Here is a 24,583-nt window from a genome sequence, read left to right as displayed (position 1 = left end):
TCACCTGTTAAGGATCTAAAGCCGCCTATAGGCTCTGATATGAATATGTAAATAAACAAGGCAAAGAGTTCAACACACTTTTTTTGTTCCATCCAAATGTCATCTTTTCTGCCTTTTGAGGAGCTTTTCCTGTTCTCTTATGTCAGTAATGAAATCATTTCAAATTCCACCATAATACTGGTGATATCACTTTCGAAAATGATGTCCCAGTTCCTTAACTTTAACATCACTTCTAGTCACATTGATCTCCATCTCTTATTGATACTTTTCACCTCAAAGATAATCCAAGTTTCCTTTGCTCATTAACAGATTGCTTCCTTTGGCCACAGACTAGTTATAAGATCAGCGCTGCTGCTGCAAGGAGACCTAATTATGTCACAGTGAAAAGGTTGTCTTTTAAAAATATCAGAATTTAGTAATTGCAGCCATAGGAATACAGGATATAAGGCAAAGCGAGAATTTTCAAGAACCTTGTTGAATACTGTCATACACTAACAATGATTGTTGAGAGTTTTACACAATTGTGGACAATATTTGATTTGTATTAGTGTTTATTATGGTTTGGTTCTGACAATATTATCATGTACATCTGACACAATATTTAACTCAGCTCCATTTCAGAATTTGTGTGCAATTAGTTAACGTGTCAACTGACAAGTAACTTTGATTAACAGAATCTTCTAAATGTAAACATAGTAGGAATACTTGTGTAAAGCCACATTCTGCTGCATCATTTCCGCAATTCTTTACTAAACATAATCAGTAAAGTCCTCAACGAAGGATCGTCCCCTAAAGGGCTTCTGTTCAGTGTCCTCAGTTAATACTGCATCATTGTCTCCTCTTTCCTCCAGTCTAGCTTTTTGTCGAATGCGCTTGATTTGTCTGAGTCTTTCTAACCAGTTCGAGGCAAAGGGATCTTGTGGCTGGGACTGCTGTCGCTGTAGCACCATCGATGCAAGCTGCAAAACACAAATTAATAACAAAAAACACGCAAACATACACATGAGCATTAATCATAGCCAAACTGAATTAGCCAAATGTTTCTTGGTCAACTTTTGAGGAAGCATGCAGCCCTTGGAGAAGTAAAAGATGTCCAGGACCTGGATGATGGAGTAGAAAAATATGAGCCCTAATTTGTGTGGCAATCAATAATCCATGCTGAAAAACTGTTCTGACAATGTCGAGCTGGAATTCTCCACCAATACCAACAGAAGGACGCTACAGTCTAAACATACACTAGATGTCACTTCCTCACAGACAAGACAGACAGGAACACATTGCTCCAAGAAAATTGAAACTTGAGAACATGGTGTAGGGTTCATTGGTTTGATAAAAGCAGCTGTCTTCTACATTTTACAATGGCTCTTGTTGGGTATGGAAATATTGTAATGAAGTATATCGCCAGGAGATGATCAATGCAGATAAATCATTTGGTGATGGTGTGGGGTTTCATATAATACGACTAACTGAATGCAAGTTAGATGTCATGACAGTACCTGGGACACTGAACACTGTCAACAAGACCCAAAAATTGTTTGATAACCATTCCCTTCCCAGTCGTCCGCTATTTGGATGGAGGAATTGAAACATACACTACATGAATGATGGAAGGTTTCCTATGCTGAAAAACTGACATATGATAGCCAGTAAGTGGTGGAGACTTATGACAAGTCAGTGTATAACTTCTGTAATTAATGCATCCTTTCTCTAACAGCTGAAGTTTGAGTCAAAGGATTCTGCAACCTCAAAACAAAGTAACATTCCTGGGATATTGTTTGATTCCATGTACAGGAGAGTATCATGCAAGGTTTTTCTACTGTCCCCAATATACTTTTGGCCTAAAAACTGGCTTCACCCTATTTAATGAGTAAAGTAAGCACCTTTTATTAATTTTTCATCATGTGTCAATCATTTGTCATAAACTGTTAAATCCACTATGAGCCATGTACCATTTCCTTCCCTCACAAACCTCCGTGACATCACTATACTACCTGTCACATTATATGTCATAAATCCCTCGGTACTGTATGATTCCTGAGATTATTAATTCATAAATACCCTCTGGCATGTTTTATCATACACTTACAACATTTAATAAATTTGGTATGGAACAGGTTCTGTGAAACAGTGAGTCAGTGAGTGTGTTTAGTTTTACACCGCACTCAGCAATTTTCCAGCTATATAGCAGTAGTCTGTAAATAATCAAACCTGGACCAGACAATCCAGTGATCAACAGCATGAGCATAGATCTGTGCAATTGGGAACCCATGATATGTCAACCTAGTCAGCATGCCTGACCACACGTTCCCATCATGTGCCTCTTACAACAAGCACTGGCGCCTTTTGTGGCAAGCATGGGTTGCTGAAGACCTATTCTATCCCAGATCCTCACGGGTCTCTATTAAACAGTGTTGCAACATCACTGACTACCAATACACACTGAAGATACATTCAAATCCACATTCTCCACTAACAATACACTTGAGGATACATTCAAATCCTCATTCTGCACTCCCAATACACTTGAAGATACATTCAAATCCTCATTCTGCACTAACAATACACTTGAGGATACATTCAAATCCTCATTCTGCACTACCAATACACACTGAAGATACATTCAAATCCCCATTCTCCACTAACAATACACTTGAGGATACATTCAAATCCTCATTCTGCACTCCCAATACACTTGAAGATACATTCAAATCCACATTCTCCACTAACAATACACTTGAGGATACATTCAAATCCTCATTCTGCACTACCAATACACTTGAAGATACATTCAAATCCCCATTCTCCACTAACAATACACTTGAGGATACATTGAAATCCTCATTCTGCACTACCAATACACTTGAGGATACATTCAAATGACCTTTGTGCACTACCAGTACACACTGAAAATACATTCAAATCGCCATTCTGCACTTACAACACACACTGAAAATACATTCAAATCTCCATTCTGCACTAACAATACACTTGAAGATACATTCAAATCCCCATTCTGCACTAACACTACACTTGAAGATACATTCAAATCCACATTCTGCACTAACAATACACTTCTGCGCTACCAATACACTTGAGGATACATTCAAATCGCCATTCTGCACTAACAATACACTTGAAGACACATTCAAATCCCCATTCTGTACAACAATACACTTGAGGATACATTCAAATCCCCTTTCTGCACTACCAATACACACTGAAGATACATTCAAATCCTCATTCTGCACTAACAATACACACTGAATATACATTCAAATCTCCATTCTGCACTAACAACACACTTGAGGATACATTCAAATCCCCTTTGTGCACTACCAATACACCTGAGTATATATTCATATCTCCATTCTGCACTACCAATACACTTGAGGATACATTAAAATTCCCACTCTGCACTAACAATACACTTCAGGATACACTGAAATCCCCATTCTGCACTACCAATACACTTGGAGATACATTCAAATCCTGACTCTGCATTACCAATACACACAGAAGATACATCCAAATCCCCATTCTGCAAAACCAATACACTTGAAGATACATTCAAATCCCCTTTCTGCACTACCAATACACTTAAAGGTACATTCAAATCTCAATTCTGCACTAACAATACACTTGAGGATACATTCAAATCCCCTTTTGGCACTACCAATACACTTGAGGATACATTCAAATCTCCATTCTGCACTACCAATACACTTGAGGATACATTCAAATTCCCTTTCTGCACTACCAATACACTTGAAGATACATTCAAATCCTCATTCTGCACTAACAATACACACTGAATATACATTCAAATCCTCATTCTGCACTAACAATGCACTAGAGGATACATTCAAATCTCCATTCTGCACTACCAATACACACTGAACATACATTCAAATCCTCATTCTGCACAGCCAATACACACTGAAGATACATTCGAATCCCCTTTCGGCACTACCAATACACTTGAAGATACATTCAAATCCCCTTTCTGCACTAACAATACACTTGAAGATACATTCAAATCCCCTTTCTGCACTACCAATACACTTGAAAATACATTCAAATCTCCATTCTGCACTACCAATACACTTGAGGATACATTCAAATCCCCTTTCTGCACTACCAATACACTTGAGGATACATTCAAATCCTGACTCTGCACTACCAATACACACTGAAGATACATTCAAATCAACATTCTCCACTAACAATACACTTGAAGATACATTCAAATCCCCATTCTGCACTAACAATACACTTGAGTATATATTCAAATCTCCATTCTGCACCACCAATACACTTGAGGACACATTCAAATCCCCACTCTGCACTACCAATACACTTGAGGATACACTGAAATCGACATTCTGCACTAACAATACACTTCAAGATACATTCAAATCCTGACTCTGCACTACCAATACACACGGAAGATACATTCAAATCCCCTTTCTGCACTACCAATATGCTTGAAGATACATTCAAATCCTGACTCTGCACTAACAATACACATGAAGATACATTCAAATCCCCTTTCTGCACTAACAATACACTTGAGGATACATTCAAATCCCAATTCTGCACTACCAATACACATGAAGATACATTCAAATCCCCTTTCTGCACAAACAATACACTTGAAGATACAATTCAAATCCCCATTCTGCACTACCAATACACACTGAAGATACATTCAAATCCCCTTTCGGCACTACCAATATACTTGAAGATACATTCAAATCCTGACTCTGCACTAACAATACACATGAAGATACATTCAAATCCCCTTTCTGCACTAACAATACACTTGAGGATACATTCAAATCCCAATTCTGCACTACCAATACACATGAAGATACATTCAAATCCCCTTTCTGCACAAACAATACACTTGAAGATACAATTCAAATCCCCATTCTGCACTACCAATACACACTGAAGATACATTCAAATCCCCTTTCGGCACTACCAATATACTTGAAGATACATTCAAATCCTCATTTTGCACTACCAATACACACTGAAGATACATTCAAATCTTCATTCTGCACAACCAATACACTTGAAGATACATTGAAATCCTCATGCTGCACTACCAGTACACACTGAAGATACATTCAAATCCCCATTCTCCACAACCAATACACTTGAAGATACATTCAAATCTCCATTCTGCACTACCAATACACACTGAACATACATTCAAATCCTCATTCTGCACAGCCAATACACACTGAAGATACATTCGAATCCCCTTTTGGCACTACCAATACACTTGAAGATACATTCAAATCCTCATTCTGCACTAACAATAGACTTGAAGATACATTCAAATCCCCTTTCTGCACTACCAATACACTTGAAAATACATTCAAATCTCCATTCTGCACTACCAATACACTTGAGGATACATTCAAATCCCCTTTCTGCACTACCAATACACTTGAGGATACATTCAAATCCTGACTCTGCACTACCAATACACACTGAAGATACATTCAAATCCCCATTCTGCACTACCAATACACTTGAGTATATATTCATATCTCCATTCTGCACTACCAATACACTTGAGGACACATTCAAATCCCCACTCTGCACTACCAATACACTTGAGGATACACTGAAATCGACATTCTGCACTAACAATACACTTCAAGATACATTCAAATCCTGACTCTGCACTACCAATACACACGGAAGATACATTCAAATCCCCTTTCTGCACTACCAATATGCTTGAAGATACATTCAAATCCTGACTCTGCACTAACAATACACATGAAGATACATTCAAATCCCCTTTCTGCACTAACAATACACTTGAGGATACATTCAAATCCCAATTCTGCACTACCAATACACATGAAGATACATTCAAATCCCCTTTCTGCACAAACAATACACTTGAAGATACAATTCAAATCCCCATTCTGCACTACCAATACACACTGAAGATACATTCAAATCCCCTTTCGGCACTACCAATATACTTGAAGATACATTCAAATCCTCATTTTGCACTACCAATACACACTGAAGATACATTCAAATCTTCATTCTGCACAACCAATACACTTGAAGATACATTGAAATCCTCATGCTGCACTACCAGTACACACTGAAGATACATTCAAATCCCCATTCTCCACAACCAATACACTTGAAGATACATTCAAATCTCCATTCTGCACTACCAATACACACTGAACATACATTCAAATCCTCATTCTGCACAGCCAATACATACTGAAGATACATTCGAATCCCCTTTTGGCACTACCAATACACTTGAAGATACATTCAAATCTCCATTCTGCACTAACAATAGACTTGAAGATACATTCAAATCCCCTTTCTGCACTACCAATACACTTGAAAATACATTCAAATCTCCATTCTGCACTACCAATACACTTGAGGATACATTCAAATCCTGACTCTGCACTACCAATACACACTGAAGATACATTCAAATCAACATTCTCCACTAACAATACACTTGAAGATACATTCAAATCCCCATTCTGCACTACCAATACACTTGAGTATATATTCAAATCTCCATTCTGCACTACCAATACACTTGAGGACACATTCAAATCTCCACTCTGCACTACCAATACACTTGAGGATACACTGAAATCGACATTCTGCACTAACAATACACTTGAAGATACATTCAAATCCTGACTCTGCACTACCAATACACACGGAAGATACATTCAAATCCCCTTTCTGCACTACCAATATGCTTGAAGATACATTCAAATCCTGACTCTGCACTAACAATACACATGAAGATACATTCAAATCCCCTTTCTGCACTAACAATACACTTGAGGATACATTCAAATCCCAATTCTGCACTAACAATACACTTGAAGATACATTCAAATCCCCATTCTGTACAACAATACACTTGAGGATACATTCAAATCCCGACTCTGCACTACCAATACACACTGAAGATACATTCAAATCCTCATTCTGCACTAACAATACACACTGAATATACATTCAAATCTCCATTCTGCACTAACAATACACTTGAGGATACATTCAAATCCCCTTTGTGCACTACCAATACACTTGAAGATACATTCAAATCCTCATTCTGCACTAACAATACACACTGAATATACATTCAAATCCTCATTCTGCACTAACAATGCACTAGAGGATACATTCAAATCCCCTTTGTGCACTACCAATACACTTGAAGATACATTCAAATCCCAATTCTGCACTACCAATACACATGAAGATACATTCAAATCCCCTTTCTGCACAAACAATACACTTGAAGATACAATTCAAATCCCCATTCTGCACTACCAATACACACTGAAGATACATTCAAATCCCCTTTCGGCACTACCAATATACTTGAAGATACATTCAAATCCTCATTTTGCACTACCAATACACACTGAAGATACATTCAAATCTTCATTCTGCACAACCAATACACTTGAAGATACATTGAAATCCTCATGCTGCACTACCAGTACACACTGAAGATACATTCAAATCCCCATTCTCCACAACCAATACACTTGAAGATACATTCAAATCTCCATTCTGCACTACCAATACACACTGAACATACATTCAAATCCTCATTCTGCACAGCCAATACACACTGAAGATACATTCGAATCCCCTTTTGGCACTACCAATACACTTGAAGATACATTCAAATCTCCATTCTGCACTAACAATAGACTTGAAGATACATTCAAATCCCCTTTCTGCACTACCAATACACTTGAAAATACATTCAAATCTCCATTCTGCACTACCAATACACTTGAGGATACATTCAAATCCCCTTTCTGCACTACCAATACACTTGAGGATACATTCAAATCCTGACTCTGCACTACCAATACACACTGAAGATACATTCAAATCAACATTCTCCACTAACAATACACTTGAAGATACATTCAAATCCCCATTCTGCACTAACAATACACTTGAGTATATATTCAAATCTCCATTCTGCACTACCAATACACTTGAGGACACATTCAAATCCCCACTCTGCACTACCAATACACTTGAGGATACACTGAAATCGACATTCTGCACTAACAATACACTTCAAGATACATTCAAATCCTGACTCTGCACTACCAATACACACGGAAGATACATTCAAATCCCCTTTCTGCACTACCAATATGCTTGAAGATACATTCAAATCCTGACTCTGCACTAACAATACACATGAAGATACATTCAAATCCCCTTTCTGCACTAACAATACACTTGAGGATACATTCAAATCCCAATTCTGCACTACCAATACACATGAAGATACATTCAAATCCCCTTTCTGCACAAACAATACACTTGAAGATACAATTCAAATCCCCATTCTGCACTACCAATACACACTGAAGATACATTCAAATCCCCTTTCGGCACTACCAATATACTTGAAGATACATTCAAATCCTCATTTTGCACTACCAATACACACTGAAGATACATTCAAATCTTCATTCTGCACAACCAATACACTTGAAGATACATTGAAATCCTCATGCTGCACTACCAGTACACACTGAAGATACATTCAAATCCCCATTCTCCACAACCAATACACTTGAAGATACATTCAAATCTCCATTCTGCACTACCAATACACACTGAACATACATTCAAATCCTCATTCTGCACAGCCAATACACACTGAAGATACATTCGAATCCCCTTTTGGCACTACCAATACACTTGAAGATACATTCAAATCCCCTTTCTGCACTACCAATACACTTGAAAATACATTCAAATCTCCATTCTGCACTACCAATACACTTGAGGATACATTCAAATCCCCTTTCTGCACTACCAATACACTTGAGGATACATTCAAATCCTGACTCTGCACTACCAATACACACTGAAGATACATTCAAATCAACATTCTCCACTAACAATACACTTGAAGATACATTCAAATCCCCTTTCTGCACAACCAATACACTTGAGTATATATTCAAATCTCCATTCTGCACTACCAATACACTTGAGGACACATTCAAATCCCCACTCTGCACTACCAATACACTTGAGGATACACTGAAATCGACATTCTGCACAAACAATACACTTCAAGATACATTCAAATCCTGACTCTGCACTACCAATACACACGGAAGATACATTCAAATCCCCTTTCTGCACTACCAATATGCTTGAAGATACATTCAAATCCTGACTCTGCACTAACAATACACATGAAGATACATTCAAATCCCCTTTCTGCACTAACAATACACTTGAGGATACATTCAAATCCCAATTCTGCACTACCAATACACATGAAGATACATTCAAATCCCCTTTCTGCACAAACAATACACTTGAAGATACAATTCAAATCCCCATTCTGCACTACCAATACACACTGAAGATACATTCAAATCCCCTTTTGGCACTACCAATATACTTGAAGATACATTCAAATCCTCATTTTGCACTACCAATACACATGAAGATACATTCAAATCTTCATTCTGCACAACCAATACACTTGAAGATACATTGAAATCCTCATGCTGCACTACCAGTACACACTGAAGATACATTCAAATCCCCATTCTCCACAACCAATACACTTGAAGATACATTCAAATCTCCATTCTGCACTACCAATACACACTGAACATACATTCAAATCCTCATTCTGCACAGCCAATACACACTGAAGATACATTCGAATCCCCTTTTGGCACTACCAATACACTTGAAGATACATTCAAATCTCCATTCTGCACTAACAATAGACTTGAAGATACATTCAAATCCCCTTTCTGCACTACCAATACACTTGAAAATACATTCAAATCTCCATTCTGCACTACCAATACACTTGAGGATACATTCAAATCCCCTTTCTGCACTACCAATACACTTGAGGATACATTCAAATCCTGACTCTGCACTACCAATACACACTGAAGATACATTCAAATCAATATTCTCCACTAACAATACACTTGAAGATACATTCAAATCCCCATTCTGCACTAACAATACACTTGAGTATATATTCAAATCTCCATTCTGCACTACCAATACACTTGAGGACACATTCAAATCTCCACTCTGCACTACCAATACACTTGAGGATACACTGAAATCGACATTCTGCACTACCAATACACTTGAAGATACATTCAAATCCTGACTCTGCACTACCAATACACACGGAAGATACATTCAAATCCCCTTTCTGCACTACCAATATGCTTGAAGATACATTCAAATCCTGACTCTGCACTAACAATACACTTGAAGATACAATCAAATCCCCTTTCTGCACTAACAATACACTTGAGGATACATTCAAATCCCAATTCTGCACTAACAATACACTTGAAGATACATTCAAATCCCCATTCTGTACAACAATACACTTGAGGATACATTCAAATCCCGACTCTGCACTACCAATACACACTGAAGATACATTCAAATCCTCATTCTGCACTAACAATACACACTGAATATACATTCAAATCTCCATTCTGCACTAACAATACACTTGAGGATACATTCAAATCCCCTTTGTGCACTACCAGTACACCTGAGTATATATTCATATCTCCATTCTGCACTACCAATACACTTGAGGATACATTCAAATCCCCACTCTGCACTAACAATACACTTCAGGATACACTGAAATCCCCATTCTGCACTACCAATACACCTGGAGATACATTCAAATCCTGACTCTGCATTACCAATACACACAGAAGATACATCCAAATCCCCATTCTGCAATACCAATACACTTGAAGATACATTCAAATCCCAATTTTGCACTACCAATACACTTAAAGGTACATTCAAATCTCAATTCTGCACTAACAATACACTTGAGGATACATTCAAATCCCCTTTTGGCACTACCAATACACTTGAGGATACATTCAAATCTCCATTCTGCACTAACAATACACTTGAGGATACATTCAAATCCCCTTTCTGCACTACCAATACACTTGAAGATACAATTCAAATCCCGACTCTGCACTACCAATACACACTGAAGATACATTCAAATCCTCATTCTGCACTAACAATACACACTGAATATACATTCAAATCCTCATTCTGCACTAACAATGCACTTGAGGATACATTCAAATCTCCATTCTGCACTACCAATACACACTGAATATACATTCAAATCCTCATTCTGCACTACCAATACACTTGAAGATACATTCAAATCTCCATTCTGCACTAACAATAGACTTGAAGATACATTCAAATCTCCATTCTGCACTACCAATACACTTGAAAATACATTCAAATCTCCATTCTGCACTACCAATACACTTGAGGATACATTCAAATCCCCATTCTGCACTACCAATACACACTGAATATACATTCAAATCCTCATTCTGCACTACCAATACACACTGAAGATACATTCGAATCCTCTTTCGGCACTACCAATACACTTGAAGATACATTCAAATCTCCATTCTGCACTAACAATAGACTTGAAGATACATTCAAATCCCCTTTCGGCACTACCAATACACTTGAAGATACATTCAAATCTCCATTCTGCACTAACAATAGACTTGAAGATACATTCAAATCCCCTTTCTGCACTACCAATACACTTGAAAATACATTCAAATCTCCATTCTGCACTACCAATACACTTGAGGATACAATCAAATCCCCTTTCTGCACTACCAATACACTTGAGGATACATTCAAATCCCCTTTCTGCACTACCAATACACACTGAAGATACATTCAAATCAACATTCTGCACTACCAATACACTTGAAGATACATTCAAATCCCCATTCTGCACTAACAATACACTTGAGTATATATTCAAATCTCCATTCTGCACTACCAATACACTTGAGGACACATTCAAATCCCCACTCTGCACTACCAATACACTTGAGGATACACTGAAATCGACATTCTGCACTAACAATACACTTCAAGATACATTCAAATCCTGACTCTGCACTACCAATACACACGGAAGATACATTCAAATCCCCTTTCTGCACTACCAATATGCTTGAAGATACATTCAAATCCTGACTCTGCACTAACAATACACATGAAGATACATTCAAATCCCCTTTCTGCACTAACAATACACTTGAGGATACATTCAAATCCCAATTCTGCACTACCAATACACATGAAGATACATTCAAATCCCCTTTCGGCACTACCAACATACTTGAAGATACATTCAAATCCTCATTTTGCACTACCAATACACACTGAAGATACATTCAAATCTTCATTCTGCACAACCAATACACTTGAAGATACATTGAAATCCTCATGCTGCACTACCAGTACACACTGAAGATACATTCAAATCCCCATTCTCCACAACCAATACACTTGAAGATACATTCAAATCTCCATTCTGCACTACCAATACACACTGAACATACATTCAAATCCTCATTCTGCACAGCCAATACACACTGAAGATACATTCGAATCCCCTTTTGGCACTACCAATACACTTGAAGATACATTCAAATCTCCATTCTGCAGTAACAATAGACTTGAAGATACATTCAAATCCCCATTCTCCACTAACAATACACTTGAAGATACATTCAAATCCTCATTCTGCACTACCAATGCACTTGAAGATACATTCAAATCCACATTCTCTACTAACAATACACTTGAGGATACATTCAAATCCTCATTCTGCACTACCAACACACACTGAAGATACATTCAAATCCCCACTGAATATACATTCAAATCCTCATTCTGCACTAACAATGCACTTGAGGATACATTCAAATCTCCATTCTGCACTACCAATACACACTGAACATACATTCAAATCCTCATTCTGCACAGCCAATACACACTGAAGATACATTCGAATCCCCTTTCGGCACTACCAATACACTTGAAAATACATTCAAATCTCCATTCTGCACTAACAATAGACTTGAAGATACATTCAAATCCCCTTTCGGCACTACCAATACACTTGAAAATACATTCAAATCTCCATTCTGCACTAACAATACACTTGAGGATACATTCAAATCCCCTTTCTGCACTACCAACACACTTGAGGATACATTCAAATCCCCTTTCTGCACTACCAATACACTTGAGGATACATTCAAATCCTCATTCTCCACTACCAATACACACTGAACATACATTCAAATCCCCTTTCGGCACTACCAATATACTTGAAGATACATTCAAATCCCCACTCTGCACTAACAATACACTTGAGGATACACTGAAATCCCCATTCTGCACTACCAATCAATTGAGTATATATTCAAATCGCCATTCTGCACTACCAATACACTTGAGGATACATTCAAATCCCCATTCTGCACAACAATACACTTGAAGATACATTCAAATCCTGACTCTGCACTACCACTATACTTGAAGATACATTCAAATCCCCATTCTGCACTACCAATACACTTGAGGATACATTCAAATCCCCATTCTGCACTACCAATACACACTGAATATACATTCAAATCCTCATTCTGCACTACCAATACACTTGAGGACTCATTAAAATCCCCTTTCTGCACTACCAACACACTTGAAGATACATTAAAATCCCCACTCTGCACTACCAATACACTTGAGGATACATTTAAATTTCCATCCTGCACTATCAATACACTTCAGGATACATTTAACTACCCATTCTACACTCATATAAATTTGTACCTTTGTAAAGAAATAGGTATCTATGAGGAAACAAATTAAATAAATAATGAATGAGAATATATCAACTGAACCCATCTGCTAAACAAATGCTCTGGCTAGCTATTCTCGAAAAGTTCGTAGCCCTACGAATTTCAAGTCCATTCTTAACACACTGGCTATGATCAAAGTTAAGAATTCTTAGGGCTACGAGCGTTTCGAGAATAAGGGTCCTGTTCATTTGATACGTGTGTATAAGATATGAAGTGTAGCAAGTTCATGTTCCACTTTTAGCACGTCAATCATGATTGTTAACATTCCAAATATCAGGAAGCATGTGACCTAAAATAAATGACCATGTGTTATACATAACTGACATGATTGTTTATATCATGAAATAAGTAGAGTAACAGGACCTGGAACAACCAGTCACATGATACATATTGTAGGGGATGCATGTAAACCTATGTGTTCAATGGATCATATAACCAGTTCTTTTTATATCTCCATGTTTATATCTGTTGTTTATGAAGTATATCATTCAAAGACAACCATTAAAAATACATATACTCTCACAGATTACTACTGTCCACAACACCAGAAATCACATAACGTAAGTCTGGACAGTCAGATACAATCCTTGAACTTTAGTTGGAAACAAGACAAAATTGTGTCCAGGGACAGGGATGCCCCCGCTGCTATGGGAATTGTTCCCTAAACTGAGCGTGCTCTGATGATTAATTTCTACTGAACAAGTTCAATAAACATTATATGCAACTCTGAGATGCACTCCCAGTGAAACATGTGTATAAGCTTAATCAATTTTGGTGAGAATTTTTTTACAGGAGTGGATAGATTTAATCCCCTATTTCACTATCATCAGAGGGAAATTCCACAAAATTTATTGAAGTTTAAATGTCTCTAAACATACTAAAAACTATAAAATACAAAAACAAAATATGAGATGCACACCTTTAGAATCTCTATAAAAGACATATGTAAGTGAACAAATGAACAGAATGAATAGAGCTAAACATCTGTACAAGTGACAAAATTAAAAAACTGATTGAACAAGGTATGAGATTTACACCTTTAGAGTCCAAATGAAACATGTGGAAGCTTTTGACAAGTGGATAGACTTTCATCCCCTATAACACTATATTCAGAGAGAAATTAAACAAAATTCATGTAAGTTCAAACGCCATTAGAATTGAAAAAGTAAATAAAAATCAAGATATAAGATGCACACCTTTAGAGTCCCTATAAAATGTGTAATATAAAGGAATTACAGTAGTTTTCGAGAAGAAGTGGATAACGTACCCTCAACATTGGGTCCCCTATTACACTATCATCTTAGAGAAATTCAACAAAATCTACCTAAATGAGCGATCTTTTTGTTGCGAGGGGCGATAACTCTCCTTTTGAAATGATATAAGCGACGGTCCAACGCCTTGCTTCAGGTCTGGTTCCGGACTCAAACTGCGCTGCGACAACTTGTTACATGTAAAGACAGAACCCAGCAAATGCGTTGCAGTGGTCACCCTCGTTGAAAAACACTGTTGTTTATGATGAAAAGCCATTAACTGACCCATGTTTCTCTTTGATTTTTAGGTCAGAAAGGCATTGTTTGTTTAATTTCCATGTACAGTACAAACTGACATGATATAAATAAAGACGGATAACGCAATGAAAAATCGATATATTGTCACGGTATTTCCTATGACAGAACACGAGGCAGTGCAAGTCTTGGGTGTTGTAGTATCAATGACAATTCTTTTCATATGTTATCAACCCCTTTGTTATTTCCATCGGTAATTCATTAACAATTGCCACATTAAAATTCTAAAGTTCCCATACTACCACCAATCTCAACGTAAACAATTGGAGATACTCGGAGATACTATCCCCTGGAAGGTCTCACCACCAATTTGTGATTGTTACACATCCCTGACAATTGAAGAAATTCCGTATAGAATGTAACAGTTACAGTGTTCCCAGAAATTATTGAGAAAATCTTTGTTTTTTTTCTAATGATGCTAAGATTGGAAAAAGGGCTTTCACTATGCACTAAGCATACCAAATAAGGGAGACAACTCTTGAAGGCTTAGAAGGCAGCTCATTACGCCAAGAGTTATCTCCCTTGTCTGAGCAGACGGCTTCCTGTGTTGACATGGCAGAATTTACAGCAAGAGAGAAAAAAAAGCTCATTCTAGATGATTTTGAAAGGGGTGAGGCTGATGCTAAAGTGTTAGCTTGTAGACATGGTATTCCTCTGCCTACAGTATACAGAACTTTGAAGAATATTCAAACAGGAACCGGGATAGAGCACAAAGCAGGGGCAGGTCGGCCTAGGAAATTCAGTGTTGTGGATCGCCGAAGACTTGGGCAGATTGTGAGTAGGGGCAAATTGAAAAGTGTTGAGAACATCAGAAATGAAATGATTAGCAGAGGAAGTCCTCAGGTATGCAATGAAACAGTTAGGCAGGAATTACAGAGACTTAATTGGGTGAAAAAACGTGGAATTCCCTCGCCGTTGATGAAAGATGCACAAAAGGAAAAACGTTTAAACTGGTGTCGGGCTCATGAAAATCAAGATTGGGATAATGTTTTCTTTTCGGATGAAAGTTCTGTTTGGCTTTTTCCTAATTGTGTGAAAATTTGGACCAAAGATACTGTCAAACCTATCTACCAGCGACCAAAACATAGCCTGAAGTTTCACATGTGGGGTGGCATATCGGCTCGCGGAGTGACGCCATTGTGTGTTTTCATGGGAAACTTGACAAAAGAAAGATACGTTGACATTCTAAATGGTCACCTTCTTCCGACAGCACAAACATTGTATGAAGATGATTGGATTTTCCAGCATGATAATGACCCAAAACACACTGCGCGCTACACAAAACAGTGGTTGTAGGGCGAAAATGTTCAAGTTTTAGACTGGCCCAGTTACAGCCCAGACCTAAACCCAATTGAGAATGTGTGGGGAGTCATGAAGGACAGAATAAACCAAAAGGGGCTGAGAAATATTGAAGATATGAAGGCCGAGGTGGTCCAATATTGGGATACCCTGTCACACGATTACCTACAAACTTTGATGGGTAGTGTGCCTATGCGTATTCAGCCATGCATTGCTGAGCGAGGAGGTCTAACAAAGTACTAAAACAAGACTGAGACTGTAAAAGGATGATGTTTTAACATGTTTATGTAAGTAAAACGCCAGAAGTTAATAAACGTAATGAGTTACATGACGTAACATGATTCTCAATAATTTCTGGGAATACTATAGTAAGTACTAGTAGTAGTAATGCTAGTATATTAATTACGTTTTAAGCAGCTCATTCATCTGAATCCATTTTGGTTTTAATTCTGACACCACTGTATATTTTTATGTATACTTATGTATAAAAGTGCTATAGGCATATTATCCAAGCAGTTGCATCAGAGTCATTATAGTTGGCAATAAAATATTCACCCCTTGCAAAATAAGTCCATCAGTCAGCGTTGTGAGTCATTTTACATATGTGAATTTATTGATTCATTTCTCACAAAAAAAAATAACACAACTTGAAATTCTTAATATATATAGTCGTATACAGAGATTTGTCTCAACAAACAACATATAGTTCTGACCTCCCAAGAGGATGTGCATGATATAGAATTACATATGTGTTTCTTGTTTTGATGACAATATATTGACAAATATTTCGCATGACAGACCATATATTATATAACTTTAACTTTGTTCGATGATTTTCATGCAACATTTATTAAAAAACTTTAGGTTATATAGGTTTGTTAAGTATTAACAAAGAAAATGTGTTTAAAATCAAATGTTTTTTATGACATAATTCAAATTTACCCCATATCATTCTTTGAAGATATGTTTATGCATTTATTTATATTTTTACAAATTTAACAGATAATATGTAGAATGGCTGAATAAAGTTGTGCATCTGTAACTTATTATTAAACTGCACATGCATCATCATCAGAAAAAAAGAAATACAAAATTGTACAGTGTAGCTACAATTTAAAGTGGGAAAAGATTCTTACTTTTTTTACACATTTGTGTTACAATTTGAAAAATCAATTTATTTTATCGAAACGTGAAGAACAGGCTCTAATAAATACAATATCAGCTTTTTCCAGACTATTGTGAAGGCAAGCTGTATGTAGACACAACAATAAAATGTAACCCTTTGTTGCTTCAACACTTAACAGTGCCATTTATTATACTAGAGATTGAAATTTATAATCAGTATGAATATATGTATTTTTTTTTTAGTTATGCAATAAAAGACAGAACTTGGAAAGTGTCCTTGAATATGTTCTTATCCTAGTAGTACTACTTCTTCTGTGTGTGAAATGTTATATTTAATAAATGAATATTTTAATATTATTCCCTTATATTAAAAATTGAGAAAAAATACAAAACATTTAAATCTATGCCCAAAATTCAGGATAATTGAAATGATGTAGAAATTTGCAGTGTCTTATGAATTATTTATCCATTTTGTGATTTTATATTTGATGCATCACAAACAGTTACAGACATAAAAATGTAGATTTTAGTTATGCCCATGTATATCGTATTTTAAAATTGCATGGCTACATGTAGGTGATGATTGACATAATTCATCCGTTACTGTTATCTTACAATTGTGTGACCGTTGTTTCTCACTTCTCTAACTGCTAAACATTTGTGTCGTCAAAAATCTCAATCCCATGTTGTATGACCTGTTGAAATTTACGTAACATGACTTTCAGTGTTTCTCATTTTGTGCACCCCATCAGCTCCTCGCTGCAGTGAGTCACATGAATGCAGCCACATTGACCGCAATACTAAAGTGATTTGAGGACATATACAATGAAAATACACTGCAGTTTTAAATGTATGGTACTGAGACATCTAGTGCCAAACTTAAAATACCGATTGCGAAACGTCAACACACCGTCTAAACATGATGATCAACTGATTCCACCATCTAGTTTTGAACTGCTATTTCTCGATACATTCTAGAAATATTAGCAGTCATGACTATCCCAGGTGTTTCAAAGAAAATATTTCAGTACATTATACTTGCTAGATCATCTTAAAAGGAAAAAGATATACAGTTCATGCAACAGCGTGAACGGTCCCGGTGAAGGTGAAGGCTATACTGGTTAACTGTCTCTAAGTGTAATAGTAACACGTATGGCTCACATCGCGCATACGACATGCTGTCAGTTTAAGGTTGGGCCATCCGGATCAGCGCACCCGGCGGATTAGTGAAGGGAGGATAATTTCAAAAAGATCGCCCTTTGAAATGTCTCTAAACTTACAAAAAAAAATAACGTACAAAAACAAAATATGAGATGCACACCATCTGAGTCCCAAGAAAGCCCATGCATAAGTTCACTGAATTCCACAGAGTGTTTTTTGTGGAGAAGTGGACAGATTTCATTCCCTGTTCCATACGGACAGACAGATGGATGGATGGATGCACAGACATGAACAGCAAACCTGATTGTCCCCTGCCATATATGGTGGGGGCATAGAAATGACAGGCGGTGTAGATATGGCACAGTTGTATAAGGTTTAAGGGTCCTGTAAGTAAATGGGTCAGAAGCATGGTGATCTCAAGATTTGATGCATAGCTTCATTGCATCAGATAGGCAAGTGAAAGATATGTCTGGGGAGTCAGTCAGCTCTTTTCAGCATAAGTCTGGGGAGTCAGTCCGCTCTTTTCAGCATAAGTCTGGGGAGTCAGCCTGCTCTTTTCAGCATAAGTCTGGGGAGTCAGTCCGCTCTTTTCAGCATAGTTTGGGGAGACAGTCCGCTCTTTTCAGCATAAGTCTTGGGAGTTAGTCCTCACTTTTCAGCATATGTCTGGGGAGTCAGTCCACACTTTTCAGCATATGTCTGGGGAGTCAGTCCACACTTTTCAGCATATGTCTGGGGAGTCAGTCCGCTCTTTTCAGCATGTGTCTGGGGAGTCAGCCTGCTCTTTTCAGCATAAGTCTGGGGAGTCAGTCCGCTCTTTTCAGCATCAGTCTGGGGAGTCAGCCCGCTCTTTTCAGCATGTGTCTGGGGAGTCAGTCCTCACTTTCCAGCATATATCTGGGGAGTCAGTCCACACTTTTCAGCATATGTCTGGGGAGTCAGTCCACACTTTTCAGCATATGTCTGAGGAGTCAGTCCACACTTTTCAGCATAAGTCTGGGAAGTCAGTCCACACTTTTCAGCATAAGTCTGGGGAGTCAGTCCTCACTTTTCAGCATAAGTCTGGGGAGTCAGTCCACACTTTTCAGCATATGTCTGGGGATTCAGTCCTCACTTTTCAGCATATGTCTGGGGAGTCAGTCCTCACTTTTCAGCATAAGTCTGGGGAGTCAGTCCTCACTTTTCAGCATAAGTCTGGGGAGTCAGCCTGCTCTTTTCAGCATAAGTCTGGGGAGTCAGCCTGCTCTTTTCAGCATAAGTCTGGGGAGTCAGCCTGCTCTTTTCAGCATAAGTCTGGGGAGTCAGTCTGCTCTTTTCAGCATAAGTCTGGGGAGTCAGTCCTCACTTTTCAGCATATGTCTGGGGAGTCAGTCCTCACTTTTCAGCATATGTCTGGGAAGTCAGTCCGCACTTTTCAGCATATGTCTGGGGAGTCAGTCCACACTTTTCAGCATAAGTCTGGGGAGTCAGTCCTCACTTTTCAGCATAAGTCTGGGAGTCAGTCCGCTCTTTCAGCATAAGTCTGGGGAGTCAGTCCACACTTTTCAGCATATGTCTGGGGAGTCAGTCCTCACTTTTCAGCATATGTCTGGGGAGTCAGTCAGCTCTTTCAGCATAAGTCTGGGAGTTAGTCCGCTCTTTTCAGCATAAGTTTGGGGAGTCAGTCCGCTCTTTTCAGCATATGTCTGGGGAGTCAATCCACAATACATCCCTCGGTGGTTCCATGATGTAGCAATAGTCTTCACAACTGAACATTCAAAATGCCCAACTATTATATTGAGTATAAGAGCCAGCCTAGTATAATGTGCATGTGACTGCCATGCTGCATTGTGGGATTCATGCACAAATGTTGAAATGAACATGGTCAATAAAAAGAAAAATGAAATTTGAGATGTATAACAATTTCCCACTAAATATTTATTCTATCTCCTGTTCTGAAAGACACTATTACATATACAGAGAGTATTATTACCATATGTATATTTTCTTGACAACTAAGGTGGAAATTGCAATCTGATGTGGTGTGCCAATGGGTTCCTCTAAATCTCCTAGTGATTCACTTAAAAATACACAATAAAATACTTCAATCAATTTTGGTGTTGTGATCAGAAGAATAATATCTGAAACCAATATTTTATCAGGAACTATTTATGAAATTCTGTGCAATTTCAAATAATTCCTGGTATTCAAAATAATCTTTGGGCATAAAATTGCCAGACATTTTTAAGGAATGGAACTATTTGACAAGATGACAAGACTCCTGCAAAAACATTACGATATATTAAAAGCAAATTTCAAGAAATAGCACTTTTCAAGTTAGTTATTAGGTTTGTTACAAGTTGGTGACAATAGAGGTAAACAGATGAGGGTTAAACATAAATTTGTTGAATTTATTGTAAACACTATTGAATGAAACTTTGAAAAAAATTAATAACACTGATTAAACACAAAGCAAGTTCATATACATACAGTGCCTATATACAGTTTATATGAAGCCAGTTTAATTGCTTGGTTTAATCCCACATTTAACTTGACATTTCATGACATTTCAGGTGTTACATGTTCATGGTAATGACTTGTAGTCAAATAGATGGAATTGTCTAGTCACACAGTAAAGGTTCTTTCACTGCATGTCTATTCTTTAGAATGGAGACATGACTGTATGCTGCTCACTTGCCTGTCATAGTGAATTATCATGAAAATTACAAAAGAAATTGAAAAGGTCAGTTCCATAAAGCCCCAGAAACTTCTGAAAGGGATTTGATATCTATTCATGGCCTCAGATCATTTCAAATCATCATTTCATGTACAAATTTCAAATTTTCTTGTGTGAGGCCCCACAAACCAACACCCATGGAAGGGTGCTTCCTCCCTAACTCTCCCCTACAACATTCTTATGGGCCGTGGTGTCAACATATCTAGCTGAAGGCCATCATCTGATCACATGAAATATGTTCCCTGTCAATGGTCCATTGACTGGAATTTATTCTGCAAAGACTAGGAAAAAAATGATGAAACATTTCTAACTGCCACTAGATTAACTCATACCTGAGCAGGTCTAGTCAAGAAATACTAAACAGTCTTTGAGTTTTTGGTAGGAAACTATATATGACACATGGAAGGACGTAAATTGAGGTACTCACATTGCAATGCATGGCAATCTGTCGGACAAGCAATGCCAGGCTGCTGTCAGAGATTATCTTGGTGTCTGTGTGACCAAGGATGTCAGCAATATCTGGAAATTGAACACAAGTGAGACAACAGCTGATAAGAAAGAGAACTGCATTTACAAACTGGAGGGGATCGAAAAAATATAATGAAGAAATGAAACTTGGCAGATACGTTCTACTAACCTTCCTACATAACATACTAAAAGTCCCCTAAAATACCACTTGAACTAAATTCATAATGCACGTGCAAACATTGCAACCTCAAGCAACCTTTTCTTTTTCTTTCAAGACAAATTATCGTGGGGTATGCATGTTTGTATATGCACTGTGGATAAAGCTCAAATGGGATTTGGGGGACTTTTACTACATTAAGCAGGAAGTCCATAGAATATATATGCCAAGTTTCGTTTCTTCATAAAAAGAAGAAAAATGGCTAATTTGACTGGCCTACAGCTAGCATTGTGTACAGATATATCCCACAAATGACAAGACTAGTGTCAAGCGCAAGGAAAGTTAGCATGTTTGAGACTACATCAGATGACAAGGCTGAAGAAGCATGCAAGGAAAGCAGATTTTTAAGGTTGCATCACAAATCACATGGTAGATGTGGTTGCACTGAAAGTTAGCATATGTTTAAGACTGCAGGCAGCTTGGGTGTAGGTGACAAATGAAACAACATCAGCTAAATAAAACTTTGGTTTCAAAAACCTGTGGGTTACATATCTTAAACAACTCAAGCAATGTGGTACCCAAAATGCTTCAAAACTAGAAAAAAGTTGGCTGGGATCGTGGACATATTTATTCTGTGAGGGTTTTGAAGTCATTCTGTATATACATAACATCAGAAGGCATTGTAACGTGTATGAACAGAACCTGTCCAACACAAGCCAGGTGCTGTAGGGTCCCTGACATTACCAGACATAGATAGATCCCACACCACACAAACCTGGGTTTGTGACGTCAACAGACATGGACAGATCCCACCACCACACAAGGATGACATTGCCAGACATGGATAGAGCCCACGCCACACAAACCAGGAGATGTTGGGTCCCTGGCATTACCAGACATGGACAGATCCCATACCAAACAAACATGGAGCTGAAGACATGGATAGATCCCATACCACACAAGCCAGGAGCTGAAGGGTCTGTGATACCAACAGACAAAGATAGATCCCACACCAAACAAGCCAGGAGCTGAAGGGTCTGTGATACCAACAGACAAAGATAGATCCCACACCAAACAAGCCAGGAGCTATGGCATCTGTGACATGGATAGATCCCACGCCACACAAGCCAGGAACTGACGGGTCTGTGACACCAACAGACATGATTCCATCACCACACAAGCCAGGAGCTGAATGGTCCCTGACATTACCAGACATGCATATATCCCATACCATTGCACAGACAAAGAGATGTAGGGTCTGCTAACACTAACATGAATGTACAAGTCAGGACAATGCACAGACAAGGAAATGTAGGGTCTGCTAACATTAACATTCGTGCATAAGTCAGGACAATGCACAGACAAGGAGATATAGGGTCTGCTAACACTAACATTCATGGTATAACTGTTTCTGAGAGATTGCCGGAAATAGAAATAATATTTGATGATTGTAATAATACTTGCTTGATTACATGAGTAGTATTTTAAAATGTAGCATGAAAATTTTTCTGTAAGTATATTTTTCGCAGCATCCTCACAAAATATCAGTAAAATGTTACAGCTACTTGACAAGAGTGTAAGGGAGTATTTTATCACAGTGTTCTTATAATTTAACAGAGTCTGCATCAATGACATGTTGCAACAAGCAGAAGAAGCAGGCAGGCTGAAGCACATTCAGGGTACTGATGGAAAGAAAAGGTTACCTGTAGATATTTGGCCCGTGAACTCATATGGCTCTAAAACAGAGAAGTGTGGCCCATGTTGACAGACAGGAAAGTATACAGGATCATTACAAGGATAATCTCTGAATAACTACATCTTCAAACAAAAGCCAGCAACAGTCACAAACCTCTCTGGCTCACCAAAATGTTCCACTAACTTACAACGTTGTACATTTGAAATTATGATCTTACAAACATGCAGAACTCTAAAGGATGCATGCTTGTATCCATAAACAACATGGGCTAAATGTTAATTAAGACTAACAGACCTGCATTTGCTTCATATGATGATCAGTAACACTGCATGTCTGTGTAAAATAGCCTAGAAAGCCATCAAATGTGGCTTGAAAGCAATGGTTGACAATAGCGCCTCTTCCTTGATACCAATGAAATCAAACATATTCCCCGATAGAGATCCCTGCATATAAGTATAAACTCTGCTAAAGAGACTGAGAATCATAAACCGCCTTGGCTATACTGTCAAGATATCCATGATATCTCAGGGCATCTGGGCTGGATTCCTATGAATTTTGTTATCAGACTGGCTATACCATCTCAGGTCCCTGAACACT

At 37.9% G+C, this 24,583-nt stretch overlaps 1 protein-coding gene across 2 annotated transcripts in view; it reads right to left on the bottom strand.

Moving 5' to 3' along the window:
• Positions 1-533: 533 nt before the first annotated feature.
• Positions 534-24,583, bottom strand: part of LOC137283495 (tuberin-like) — a 141,600-nt gene continuing 117,550 nt past the window's right edge. The window contains exons 36-38 of one of the 2 annotated variants that reach the window (XM_067815025.1): positions 23,994-24,026; positions 22,093-22,184; positions 534-959 (exon numbers count right to left, since the gene is read on the bottom strand). In XM_067815025.1, the coding sequence (XP_067671126.1) occupies positions 750-959; positions 22,093-22,184; positions 23,994-24,026 (335 nt within the window). In that variant the 3' untranslated portion in view covers positions 534-749. The remainder of the gene's footprint in view (positions 960-22,092; positions 22,185-23,993; positions 24,027-24,583) is intronic. The other variant, XM_067815024.1, reaches the window with a different exon arrangement.

This window comes from Haliotis asinina, chromosome 5 (genome assembly GCF_037392515.1).
Source record: "Haliotis asinina isolate JCU_RB_2024 chromosome 5, JCU_Hal_asi_v2, whole genome shotgun sequence".
Classification (NCBI taxonomy): Eukaryota; Metazoa; Mollusca; class Gastropoda; order Lepetellida; family Haliotidae; genus Haliotis; species Haliotis asinina.
The sequence above is the reverse complement of the archived record's forward strand: the minus strand, read 5'-3'. Positions and strand labels throughout refer to the sequence as shown.